The sequence below is a fragment of the Epinephelus moara genome, chromosome 24 (genome assembly GCF_006386435.1).
Source record: "Epinephelus moara isolate mb chromosome 24, YSFRI_EMoa_1.0, whole genome shotgun sequence".
Lineage (NCBI taxonomy): Eukaryota > Metazoa > Chordata > Actinopteri > Perciformes > Serranidae > Epinephelus > Epinephelus moara.
The window spans coordinates 39,787,392-39,800,851 of record NC_065529.1 but is presented as its reverse complement, the minus strand read 5'-3'; the positions used below and the strand labels follow the sequence as shown (position 1 = coordinate 39,800,851).

Genomic DNA, 13,460 nt, shown 5'->3' with positions numbered 1-13,460 from the left:
TTGCAGTGCGTTGACGTATGATCTATTATCAACGTTACGGTAGGAACAAAAAATATGACGTAGAGGCACACCTCCAGCTTGGAAGGACACCAGCCGGCCGAGGAGGCACCTCAGCAGCCAAGGACAGGCCGAGCACACTGGCTCCTCCGGCCGCAGCTGCGGGCTCACACTCGGTCCGGCGGATCCCTGAGCCGACTGTTTTTACCGGCGTCTGCTGCGGCTCTCTGCCCGGGAGGACTCCTTTCCATACCAATAAGGTAATAAATTAATAACAAGGATATGATGCTGTCAGACAGGCGTCCTGTGTGGATTATGTCCGAGGTGGATTATCTCATAGCTGCATTTTCATGTCAGATTTCATGCTGCATGAACTCAGTCACTCCGGTCAGAGAGAAAACCGTTGCCTGCTCATGTGTGGCTTTGTAAATACAGAGCTGTAACCAAGCTGGGAGGTGATGTGGCGGCGCATTCTCATCCGCTGCTCCCCTGCTTCATGTTAGCAGGGATACACAGACATACCATAACATATATATGTCAAAGAAGCCAGAGCTGTGTGTGCAGGATTATGTTTTAGCAGGGATGCATGCAAGTGAGGACAGTAACCAGAGGTGGAAGAGGTCCTCAGATCCTTTACTCAAGTCAAAGTAGAAATACCACAGGCTAAAAATACTCCATTACAAGTAGAGGTCCTGAATTTAAAAGGTTATGTAAGGGAAAGTAGCCTACAGAAGTGTTATACTCAATATACTCAGAGTATCAAAAGTAAAAATACTCCTAATACAGGATGGCTCCTTTTAAGATACTATGTTATCAGTGATGGAATGTAACTGAGTACATTTACTCCAGTACAGATTCAGATTTCTTTAATGTCATTGTACAATAAATGACAATTAAGTAGATGACAAAATCACCTAAGGAAAAATATACAAAGAAATTCAGGTGCACTCAAGGAAAGGGCTCATATAGAACAATAACTAATAAATAGTTACTCATATTCTGCACAATTGTAGATACACTTCATGCACTAATTGCCAACATGTGCAGTTAAAATGGGACAATAAAAAAAGTGCCCATGCATATGGATCATTTTGTCACACTTACACTAAGATCTGGATCGACACACCACACTACATCAGAGCAATAACCTCTGTTACACATTTCAAACATGAATATGAACCTTATCTGATGGAAGGACACTCCAGCAACCCCTGATTTAAATCCTACAGTCAGGCCAGTTTTAACTGTAGCACACAGTGTTACTTTTAAATCAATAAAATGAAATGCATATTATTGCACATAAAACAAGCTATTGCACTCCAGAAAAATAACTGTACTGTGTCTTAGTGGGTTCACGTCAGTTCATAGTGTGGTTATGGGTTTAGGGTAGAGACTGTTAATGTGTACTGTTTTGTGGTGCGTGTTTTGGAGGGCAACAGTTCAAACAGGTGATGAGCAGGATGGAATGAGTCTTGTAGGATGTTATGTGTTTTCTGCAAGAGGTGAAGGTGATGGTGTATGATGTTTTAGTTTTCAGGATTCTCTGCTGAGACTTTTTATCTGCAGCAGAGCAGCTACCGTACTGTACTTAAGGACAGTTTTGAGGTATTTGTACCTAACTTGAGTGTTGCCATTTTCAGTTTTGCGACTCGACTACATGTCAGAGGGAAACATTGTTCTTTTTTCACCACTATACTTGTCTGACAGCTTTAGTTGCTTTTCAGATTTATTTTATTGATACAAAATACGAATCAATTTATAAATTAGGAGATATTATTATACCATAAAATTTAAGTTAATAGCCCAGGCTGTTTTTTGCTTAAATCTCTGAAATCAACAGGCCTATATTTGGGACAGACCTTTAATTCCTTTTACAAAAAAAAATTTAATCAGTAAAGATCAAGAAATACAATCAAATTATTTATTTACCAGCATGAATATTACTTGTTTACAAATTAGGCTTCAGATAATATATAAATTATAATTAATTTAATTTTATTTACGGCACTCGAGGATTACAGCACCAACACAACACCACTTTATCCTGTTAAAACAATCCTCATAACTTCGATAAATTTTCATCAAAAACACTTTTGATTCTTTTGATCTAAGGACCCCTACAGACTTGAGGAATATGAATAACTTACAGAGTAGTCAAGGAATGGACTCATAATTTGAGGTAGCTAACAACCCGTTTTTAACATCTGAAGATCTTCTATAAAAAGAAACGATTTGCTTTGCAACCAGACCAGGCGTCTAATTGAGACGCGTTTNATCCTGTTAAAACAATCCTCATAACTTGGATAAATTTTCATCAAAAACACTTTTGATTCTTTTGATCTAAGGACCCCTACAGACTAAACACTTTTGATTCTTTTGATCTAAGGACCCCTACAGACTTAAGGAATATGAATAACTTACAGAGTAGTCAAGGAATGGACACATAATTTGAGGTAGCTAACAACCCGTTTTTAACATCTGAAGATCTTCTATAAAAAGAAACGATTTGCTTTGCAACCAGACCAGGCGTCTAATTGAGACGCGTTTATTTGTTAAAATGTGAAGCCACACCGGTCTAGTGAAATGGACTGGGTGTTTAATTGAAGTTTTACAGTGTGTGGAATTACCAGGCAGGAAATAGTCATGAAAATAAGCCCCATCTTTACCAGCTGTAACATTAAAGTCATAAACACATCAATGCATCAATAATTATAATCCAATAATATGAAATATGATACTCTGAAATGGGACATTCTGCATGAGGAGTACTTTTACTTTTGGTACTTTGAATATATGTAGTAGTATAAGTAATATAGAGGCCTGGGAGAGCCTTCGCCATTTTTTAACCAAATTATTCAGCCACTTTAATTTAAGTACGGCACCTATTCCCTAAATTAAATCTTGCAAACAAAACCAATCATTTATTCCAGGCTTTTTGAGGGCCCCTTTTCCCACTAGGTCCCTGGGTAATCAGTCCCATTTTTCCCACCACTATGCTGCCCCTGATGGTGATATGATGCTACTGTTAAAATAAAAAAACACCTTTGAGTGACAAAAAAAATGCATTTAATGTCAGCTTATACTCAAGTTGAGCAACATCAGCAGCAACACCCTTTATGTCCACAGAAGCAGTGAAGTTTATTTCTGTCGCCTCTTAAAGCCGCAGGCACACGCTGTCTTCTATTCCACTGTCACACTGATCGTCAGGACTTTTTCATCCTTTTGTTTGTGTCAATAATTGTTATGTTAAGTATTTTAAAAGAAGTAAAATTACCCTTTTTTTGAGATACTGAAAAAAGTAGAAGAACACAAAAATGTCTTTGTTATAAAGTAACGAGAGTACATGTAATTTGTTTCTTCCAGCCCTGGTAAAAAAGAAACTAAAGGTCAAATGAATGTTGAGTAAAAAGTGCAGTATTTCCCTCTGAACTGTAGCATAAAATAAAAATATTCAAGTCAAGTATGTCAAAATTGTACTTAAGTACAGTTCTTGAGTACCACTGGAAGTAACTCTAAAACATGACATGTATCTGACTCCTGTGTTTCAGAGCAGCGTGGACGATGCCCGTCTGAGAACGAGAGCTGATCTCTGACTCAAACCGGACTCCACCATGTCGAGCACTCACTTAGACAACGGCTCTGCAAACTCAGCAGAAGCCAAGAAAACAGACCTGAGAACGTACGAGAAGAAATGCTGTAAGTAAAGTTTCCCACAATAATTAAATGTGAACGAGCTTTTCTGCATGACTGCTTCAAGAGTCTAAAGGTGCACTTCAGTGCAACGTAACACCTTGTGCTGTTCACGCTGGGCTTAACTCACCAATAGTCTCTAAATCACCTCTGTGAGACACTACAGCTCCTTCACTTAGACTCCAACCTGCAAAAGACAGGAATTAAAAAGTGAATCTCTGTAGGCGAAAAAGGAGAGTATGTGACGCCTTCTGTGGTTCCCACTGTTCTTTGAGTAAATTGCTTTTCTCTCCCAGGTCATTTCTTTGTCTAATTTCCTCAGACCTTGTCTTTGATCCCAGCCCACTGACGATATTTGTGTCTGAAGAGACATTTATTTTTGTCCAGTACACAAATGGCCTAGTTATTAAATTATCTTTGTTCTCCAAGGATGGCAACAAACTGCACGTTTGATGCAGTGCTTTCAGTGGTCATGCTGAGATACAGCCCGACTTTCCAAGGCAATAAATTTACATTTATTTTAATCAAATCTCTGCCTGTTATGCAACGTTTTTATCTTTTCTCATGCAGGTGATTAACATTATAGGGTCAGATAGTGTTTCCATAAAACCATGGCTGCTCAAAGTTTTGATGGCTGACTGCAAATTTAGGGGGGCAGCATATGAGTGAGGGGCTGCACAGAAAAACTGCAGTAGGGAGACATCCACTGATGATGAAAGCACTGATGATAGTCAAGGACTGAAACGTTTGCTGCTGTTTTTATTCACCTTAAATTTTTTTTGTGCTGGTATCTCCTCTGCAGTCCTTTCTTGGTTGTCCATTATACCGACGCAGCCAAGAAACTTTTTTGTGCCGTAAGTGGGCGCAGTTTCACAGCAGCCTTAAGACTTTGAGTTGTCCACCAAAATCACTAATTTTACCTTAGAACAGTAGCATTGATGACAGAACGTATTTCCTGTGACATTCATGAGGTGCCACTAGTTGCCATGTGGCTTTCTACAAGTTGTCTTCCCTAACTTGACAAGATGCTTGTTAGGGGACACAGTTTGATGAGTCTGCTAGTAATGTATTTAATGTAAGCTACTGAAAGTGGAAGTATTGAAATGGAGAATGTTTCTGGGGGATGCGCTTTGAACAGGTATGCATAAAAGTGTGTATGGTTTCTAACAGTGTGCTTGATAGACATATGTGTGTCTCCTGTTCAGCGTGGGCCTCCTACATGACAAACTCTCCAACAATGATCGTAATGATCGGCCTGCCTGCAAGAGGGAAGACGTACATGTCAAAGAAACTCACACGTTACCTCAACTGGATCGGAGTCCCAACCAAAGGTAGCCTACCGCATGATATGTGACAACAATCTGTTTAAGTGTCTTTAATTTTCTTATAGAGTTTACACATGCACATATTTTAAATTACACTTGATATGCCATCTTTTCTTGAACTCTTTTCTTTTCAAAGTGGGTGCCATGTTTAATTCAAAACTGCAGCATATTGTGGTGTACAAACTGCTGTGCCATATTTAGCAAGTTTAAATCAATATTTTAAATTGGATTTTACATGAAGCACATTCAGACAACCTCATCAGTATCTGGAGGAGAACTTGTTGGCTCTCTGGCAGACATGCTGGCTTAAAGGGACAGTTCACCCCAAAATCGAAATGACATATTTTTTTCTCTTACCTGTAGTGCTGTTTATCAGTCTAGATTGTTTCAGTGTGAGTTGTCGAGTGATGAAAATATCAGCCGTAGAAATGTCTGCCTTCTCTCAAATATAATCGAACTAGATGTCACTCATCTACACCAAAAATATATTTGAAAAACTCAACAGCAATTTGTCTCTCCAGAAATCATGACCTGGTTACTCAAGATAATCCACAGACCTTGTTGTGAGCAGTGGTTCCCAAATGGTGGGTTGCGGTCCAAAAGTTGGTCACAGGTCCATTCTAAATGGACTGCAAGTGACTCACGAACGTGTCCGTTCTGTACGGTGAATTTTTGGTACAGGGCTTCTATTTTGAAGTGCCTTATCCTGCTGTAGAGTGAGTGACTAACGGACAGCTACTTGACAGAGACAGAAAACTAGCTCAATGACATGGTGAAACGCAAGTATGATGCTGAAAATATTAAACTGCGTGGATCTTAAACTAATGACGACAGAGAAATTTGGACCCCGTGGCTGGACCAGCTAGGAACTACTGTCTTGTAGGAACTATTTTCATTCTACACCTGCCAACCATATCACCACACAGAAGAAAGCTTGCATCCACTGCTAGCTCAGCTAGCACCACTCAGCTAACTAACATTACAGCTCAGCCAAGGAAGACGCCATTAATGTTTACATCTCACACTGTCACAAGCACGAACCTCTTGTCCATGAGTAGATGCACACTTCCTTCTGCACAGTGATACAGTTGGCAGGTGTAGTTTGGTAGAAAGAAAATAGTTCCTACATGAAACTGCTCACAACAAGGTCTGTGGATTATCTTGAGTAACCGGGTCATGATTTCTGGAAAGAGACATTGCTGTTGAGTTTTTCAAATGTATTGTTTAAAGCTTTGAGCACCACAAGCCGAGCGCCAACTAGTTCCATTAAATTGGGGAAAAGGCAGACATCTCTACAGCTGATATCTCCAACACTCTGCAACTCGCACTAAAACAATCTAGACTGATGTATAGCACTACATGTAAGAGGAGAAATATGTATTTTTGCATTGGGGGTGAACTGTCCCTTTAACCTGCCCATGGAAGAGGGTTGTGAAATCAGGACACTAACTTGATCTTTAAATACTGAACGGTAAAGGTCTGAACATTCTCTGTATTGTTGTGAGCTGCACTCCACTCCTTCACCCCACATGACACAACATGTTCAGTTAAATGTATGTACTGTATGTCAGAGCATCTCAGAATAGGAGACTAAATTTAACATCAGTTAGGTTGTAATAATTGTAGGTGCTTATAAAAAACGACCTCACCGGTGACTTCACTGAGGTGACACACTGAGGACAGTATGTTCATGTCCATTTGTTTATTTTGCAGTGTTCAACTTGGGCGTGTACCGCAGAGAGGCTGTCAGATCTTATAAGTCCTATGATTTCTTCCGCCACGACAATGAGGAGGCCATGAAAATAAGGAAGTAAGTTCCACTTTGACAGTAGCCCTCATAATGTGCTTTCATTCATTCATTATAGAGGACATTCACTTATGTATCTATTAGCAAGGGAGGCTGTAGCATCTCCACCGTCTGTAACATTTCCTCCCAGTCAACACGGGTCTGTTTGGTATTCTGCAGCCTCCACTGCTGCATCAATGACTAAGCTGTTTCTGGGCCAGCAGTCGATATTCAGTCGGGGTCAGCGCTGTTTTTTATACTACCTTAAACTGACATTAATCTGTAGTTAATGTGCAGACACAGACACACGTATCACCTCCAAATTCTAGTTATTCATTTGTATTTAGATCAGCTGTAAACCACTGCTGATTTCTCCAGAGATTTATAAAATAGAGATTATAACTGTCTGTCTCCTTCATGGTCTTATCCAGGCGTGGTAACTGAAATAGACTTTGTTGTTCATGGCTATCATGAAAATGCGACAGGCTCTTTGACAGCATCCCAGTGCTCAATCGTGACCTAGATATTAAGCAAGCTGCTGCTGTCAGTCTGAAGCTGACACAAGCCCACCAGAATCCAGGCTACTGGCTGTCTTCAGTATCTGAGTCAAACAGTAACTCTGAATAATGCTGTCGTTTTGCTATTGGAAGTATCAGCCGGGTGGGGATTAAAGGAGCAGTTCCACATTTTGTGAAATACACCTTTTTGCTTTCTTTTTGAGAGTAAAATGAGAGTTGGTGACCAGATTGATGGGATTTTATCCCCAGAAAGCTGAACTTGTTTTTGCTTTACGTGTACCTGAGCAGCTTTCATGGTACAAGGCCCCGTCTCCAATGCTGCATCCAGTTCTCTTTATGTATCCATGATCAGCAGCTCTAGAGCTCAGGCAGTCTACCTGTTTCGCAGTTTCAGTCTTTATGCTAAAATAAGCTAACTCACTTCTGTCTGTAGCTTCATATAGATCCTACAGAAAAGAGAGTGGTGTTAATCTTCTCACACCAAGAAAACAAAGAAGCACATTTCCCAAAGTGTCAAACTGTCTCTTTAACTCAACTGGAAAATTAAGTGTCATTCTGTTCAGTAAATCTCACCCATCTGCCCTCCAAGTGGACTAAACCAAGCCCCAAAAAATATTACTTATCAGTGCAGTTGTTAGTATTGTCGCCTCACAGCACGAGGGTTCCTGGTTTGAACCCAGGGTGGGGGAGCCTTATGTGCGGAGTCTGCATGTTCTCCCTATGTCAGTGTGGGTTTTCTCCAGGTACTCCAGCTTCCTCCCACAGTCCAAAGACATGCAGGTTAACTGGTGACTCTAAATTGTCCGTAGGTGTGAATGTGAGTGTGAATGGTTGTCTGTCTCCATGTGTCAGCCCTGTGATAGTCTGGTGACCTGTCCAGGGTGTACCCCGCCCCTCGCCCAATGTCAGCTGGGATAGGCTCCAGCCCCCCTGTGACCCCCAACAGGATAAATGGTTATGGAAAATGAATGAATGAGCCAGAAGAATAGTCCCACTGAAAACCATACACAGTAATATTATCAAGCATATTGCCAAGACATTGTTTGTGGAAAACGACATTGCAGAATATGTTCAATTCTACACTCCTCATTTTTATTGAAGTTGCAGCAGAAATCTCATGGGTGGATATCTCACAACCTCGGCACATAACATATAAACTGTCTCCGTGTTTTGACACCACTAGAGGGAGACTGGAAAATGTTCATTCATTCATTCATCTTCTAACCGCTTCATCCTCTTGAGGATCGCGGGGGGGGCTGGAGCCTATCCCAGCTGACATCGGACAAGAGGCAGGGTACACCCTGGACAGGTCGCCAGACTATCGCAGGGCTGACACATAGAGACAAACAACCATTCACACTCACATTCACACCTGCGGACAATTTAGAGTCACCAATTAACCTGCATGTCTTTGGACTGTGGGAGGAATGTTGTTTTTTGTAATTTGAGATAACTGATCTTTTAATAATTCCTGATTTGTGACATTTCCCATGTCAGTTACGAAACAACACATGTAATGTAAATTTAAATGAGTGTAGGTTTTAGTGAATGAGAGCCAGAGAGCAGGCTGAGACTCTCAGAGAGAACTGTTTCCATGTTGTCTCTGTCTCTCTCCCCCAGGCAGTGTGCTCTGGTAGCTCTACAGGACGTGAAGGCGTACCTGTCAAAAGAAGGAGGTCAGATTGCGGTGAGTCCTCTATATCTATCTATCTATCTATCTATGACTCATTTGGAACAGAAACACATCTGGCATTACAACAGCCTTAATCCTAAACTGTCCTCCAAACATTTCACCACAGAACGCCCACATTATACATGAGAAATATTTTTCCTCCTGTCTGTTTCTTTATCAGGTCTTTGATGCAACAAACACAACAAGAGAGCGGCGAGATCTCATTCTAGCTTTTGTGAAGGAGAATGCATTCAAGGTAAGATTAGAAAATGTTACTGAATGTTTAAATTCTCCTTGGATATTTAAACACTGCACAGTTTACTTGAAGTGAGACTACATAACTTGTGCTGAACAGATGCCACTGTGGCCACAAGTGGTCTCAAGATAGTGGCATATTAAATACTTGTCCTTCATCTCCCAAGATTATTTAGAGTCAGCTGCTTTAAAGACATCATCACGTGTGTCTGTGACACCCTAACGTGTGGCACAACGGTAGCACGTGAAGAAAGGAGTAATAAAGTCAGCGAACATCCCAGCTAACATTTGTATGTGGGGCCCATGTGGGTAGTAAATGGGCTGAAAAATAGGCCCTATATTGGGTTGTCCATGTGTTCCATATTGGCCCCATGCCAATATACAACATGGGTGGGTTCGCCCAAGCGGGCCCAACATGGCTCATGCTGGGGCTACCTGAGTACAAAGTGGGTATGGGTCCAAAATGGGCATCTTATCTGGGGCCCACTTGGGTAAACCCACCCATGTGGGCAAATGTCATCAGGCCGGTACAGATCCTGTGGACAGCCCATTTTTCAGCCCACTTACTACCCACATGGGCCCCACATACAAATGTTGGCTGTGATACTCATTAATATCAGTTAAGCATTGATCGGTTTAATTAATGCTCCTAAAGTCCAGATGAAATGACATTTTGAGAGTATATAGCTTCAGTATCATGATGTATTTCCAGTTGAAACAGGATAGGTAGGTGGGATATATAGAAAGGTATATGTCTATGTGTGTAATGTTGATGTCAGGATAGGCTGTGGCTAAGAATGTAGAGTGGGTCGTCCACCAATCGAAGGATCGGCGGTTCAATCCCCGGCTCCTCCAATCCAGATGTCGACGTCTCCTTGAGCAAGATACTGAATTGCTCCCCATGGTTGTTCCATCGGTGTGTGTGAGAGCGTGTGAATGATTACTGAGTAGTGTATGGTAGCCTCAGCCATCAGTGTGTGAATGGGTGAATGTGACTTGCAGTGTAAAAGTGCTTTGAGTGGTCTGGAGACTAGAAAGGGGCTACAAGTGTAGTCTATTTACCATTTACCACAGTAGCATCTGTCAAGGAGAGAGAGACCAAGTCCATTGTTGTATGCTCCATGTCCTCTGTAAAATGTCGTGTGCATAGTCTGGAGCTGTCTTGCATGCTAACGTTAGCTAGCTAACCTAATCTTAGCTCTGTGCGGCTAAAAGTTGCTGATTAATTGATGGATGGATGTCATGATATTATTGGTTGAAACTGGTTGGTACTAGCTGACGTAAGCACACGTCATATTTAGATCTACAGGAGGAAAACATAATTGGATTTTGATATAAGAATTGATTTTTTTGGTGTATTTTTTGGCGTAGAGTGCTGCAGGAATGAGTCCTAAAACCCAGAGAAACCCACTCCCAGTTAACTCGTCAGTGAATTTTTTTTTAATGGGTTTTTGGTTTGATGCCTGAAATGAGGTCTGTGTTTAACACAAGCTTAAGAGACTTTCAGTTTTTATTCTGTGACATAAAATGCGTCAGTAAGTACCCCACTCGTTCATTTTGAAGCTTTTACATGTCTTAAAAAAGGCAGTTGCTAACATGTGGCTAAGTGAGACTACAAAACATCATCACGCCGAACCCGGCTTTACAACCTTGTTGTGGTGGCGACGTTAAGTCATGCGACCATGTTGTAGTTCATTTTATAGCCGTTTATAGGCTTCAATAAACATGAAAGTGGTGTTCGTTTGGGTGCCACAGATCTTATTTTCCGCAATAATCCAAAATCCAATGGAAAAATCCCATAGGCTATTTGTCAAGGGAACCGGGGCAATGCTAACGTCCGCGTCAGCCTGCAGAAAAATGACTTTTTATATTGTTAAATAGGTGAACAGTATCTAGTAGTGTGATCTAAAAGGGTTAAAAAGGCATTTTTTAAATCTCATATTGACTTTAAAGGTACCCTGTGGAGTTTTCAACCACTAGTAGAGCTATGGAGAAATGTTTTGAGGAGTTGGGTCCCATTTTGATTGTGTCTCCTCATCACGCAGGAGGCAGCTGTGTGCATGTCAGCTTTGCAAATACTTAATAATGAAAGACGTTCAATCAACAATAGGTATCAAGAATACATACAATTTAATTTGGTAAGAGACATAAATGTAAACATAACTTCAGAGGGTACCTTTAATCTCAGACGAGGAAACAGCTGATAGCATGTTGTGGTGTTGATTCGATGAAGAAGAGTCCCAAGTCACAAGAAGCTCTTGCTGCGTCTTTCCAACAGGTGTTCTTTGTGGAGTCGGTGTGTGACGACCCAGAGGTCATTGCTGCTAATATTCTGGTATGATCTCATGTCACCAACGACACTTTCATGTGTGACCGTGACTTGTCGTCTGGGTCACACTCATAATCTATTAATATTCACACCGTCTATGGTGTTGCATAAGAACTGGTGTGCTTGCTCACATTGTTTAAATATGCTGAATACCTGTAACAGGAAGTGAAAGTGTCCAGTCCAGACTACCCCGAGAGACACAGAGAGAGGGTAATGGATGACTTCCTCAAACGAATCGAGTGCTACAAGGTCACTTACCAGCCATTAGATCCTGACGATTACGACAGGTAAGAACCAAACAGATCCAAGGACGTGATTTAATATTGTTTACATTAAAAACACATTGTGAGATTACTCATATAAAAGTTACCTTTGGTTGTTTTTTTAACAAAGCAGTAAAAATGTTTCAACTTCTATACATAATCTTGTAGCATCACAGTTGCAGTACAGAAATCAAACACTAGATGGTGACAGTAAACATCCATTTGACTCACCTGTATGATTCACTGGCTCCTGCAGGGACCTATCCTTCATCAAGGTGATAAATGTGGGCCGGCGTTTCCTGGTGAACCGGGTGCAGGACTACATCCAGAGTAAGATCGTCTACTACCTCATGAACATCCATGTTCACTCTCACTCCATCTACCTGTGTCGGCACGGAGAGAGCAACCACAACGTCGAAGGCCGCATCGGCGGAGACTCTGAACTTTCTCCTCGAGGGAAACAGGTTCTCTTTCATAATCCTCGTTTTATGAAGTGCAAAGCCAGCGTCTTCTGAAAACCCAATTACAAGCCTCTCTCTGGGAGGTAGCTCAGTGGGATAAAGAAGGTGTACTTAACTACAATATTATGAACACCAGAGTTATGACCTTTATCACATATAATCCTCTGCATTTCAGATTTTCTTCTCTCAATCCACTGAACATGAATCTAATGAAGCAGAAACACCTTTACAAATATTAAGGAATTAATGATGGATAGATGAACAGGCAGATTATTGGAAACCTCTCATGTCTCTCTCACATCCCAGTTCTCCCATGCCCTACGAGATTTCATCGAGGAGCACAACCTGTCAGATTTGAAGGTGTGGACGAGCCAGCTGAGAAGAACCATCCAGACAGCGGAGGAGCTGGGTGTCCCGTATGAACAGTGGAAGATACTCAATGAGATCGATGCTGTGAGTACCCTCATCACTAAACAATCATTACATATTGTTACTTACCATAGAGCTCTGGTTTGGATAGAGAGAAACTGTATTTTGGATGTTTATCTGAGACATTTCAGTGAGGGGAAGGGAGCTTCCTGACAGTAACACAGTACCAGTGATGGAGGAAGTATTCAGATCATTTAGGTCCCAAAACCACACTGTGAAAGTGCTCTGTTACAAGGAAAAGTCCTGCACTGAAAATCGTTTATATCTTCATAAGGAGCAGGCCGGTTGCACAAAGCATATTAATTAAAATGCCAGTTGGTTTGGACCCTACAGGATCTTCATCAGGATGGACATACTGACTGAGAGTGATTAAAGCTGGTACTTTATAAGTATAGGGTGTGTCTGTCTGTGTGTCTGTTCCACGTTTTTCTCCTCATTGACTTGGTCAATCCATGTGAAATTTGGCACAGTGGTAGAGGGTCATGGGAGGATGCGAATGAAGCACTATTACATCAGTTGGCCAAAGGGGGGCGCTATAGCAACCGATTTAAATTGCAGTCCTTGAATGGGCATATCTCATGACCCGTATGTCGTAGAGACATGAAACTTTGCACAGAGATGCCTCTCCTCATGAGGAACAAATTTGCCTCAAGAACCCATAACTTCCGGTTATATAGATTTTCCGCCATTTTGAATTTTTTGAAAAACACTTAAAATCGATCTCTTCCTAGGAAG

General features: G+C 41.2%; 1 protein-coding gene across 2 annotated transcripts in view; it reads left to right on the top strand.

Moving 5' to 3' along the window:
• The first annotated feature begins 82 nt into the window (after positions 1-82).
• pfkfb2b (6-phosphofructo-2-kinase/fructose-2,6-biphosphatase 2b) overlaps positions 83-13,460 on the top strand; it is a 22,560-nt gene continuing 9,182 nt past the window's right edge. For both annotated transcript variants that reach the window (XM_050037754.1, XM_050037753.1), the window contains exons 1-10: positions 83-257; positions 3,546-3,693; positions 4,893-5,018; positions 6,726-6,822; positions 8,937-9,003; positions 9,170-9,244; positions 11,522-11,578; positions 11,735-11,859; positions 12,092-12,299; positions 12,603-12,749. In XM_050037754.1, the coding sequence (XP_049893711.1) occupies positions 3,609-3,693; positions 4,893-5,018; positions 6,726-6,822; positions 8,937-9,003; positions 9,170-9,244; positions 11,522-11,578; positions 11,735-11,859; positions 12,092-12,299; positions 12,603-12,749 (987 nt within the window). In that variant the 5' untranslated portion in view covers positions 83-257; positions 3,546-3,608. The remainder of the gene's footprint in view (positions 258-3,545; positions 3,694-4,892; positions 5,019-6,725; positions 6,823-8,936; positions 9,004-9,169; positions 9,245-11,521; positions 11,579-11,734; positions 11,860-12,091; positions 12,300-12,602; positions 12,750-13,460) is intronic.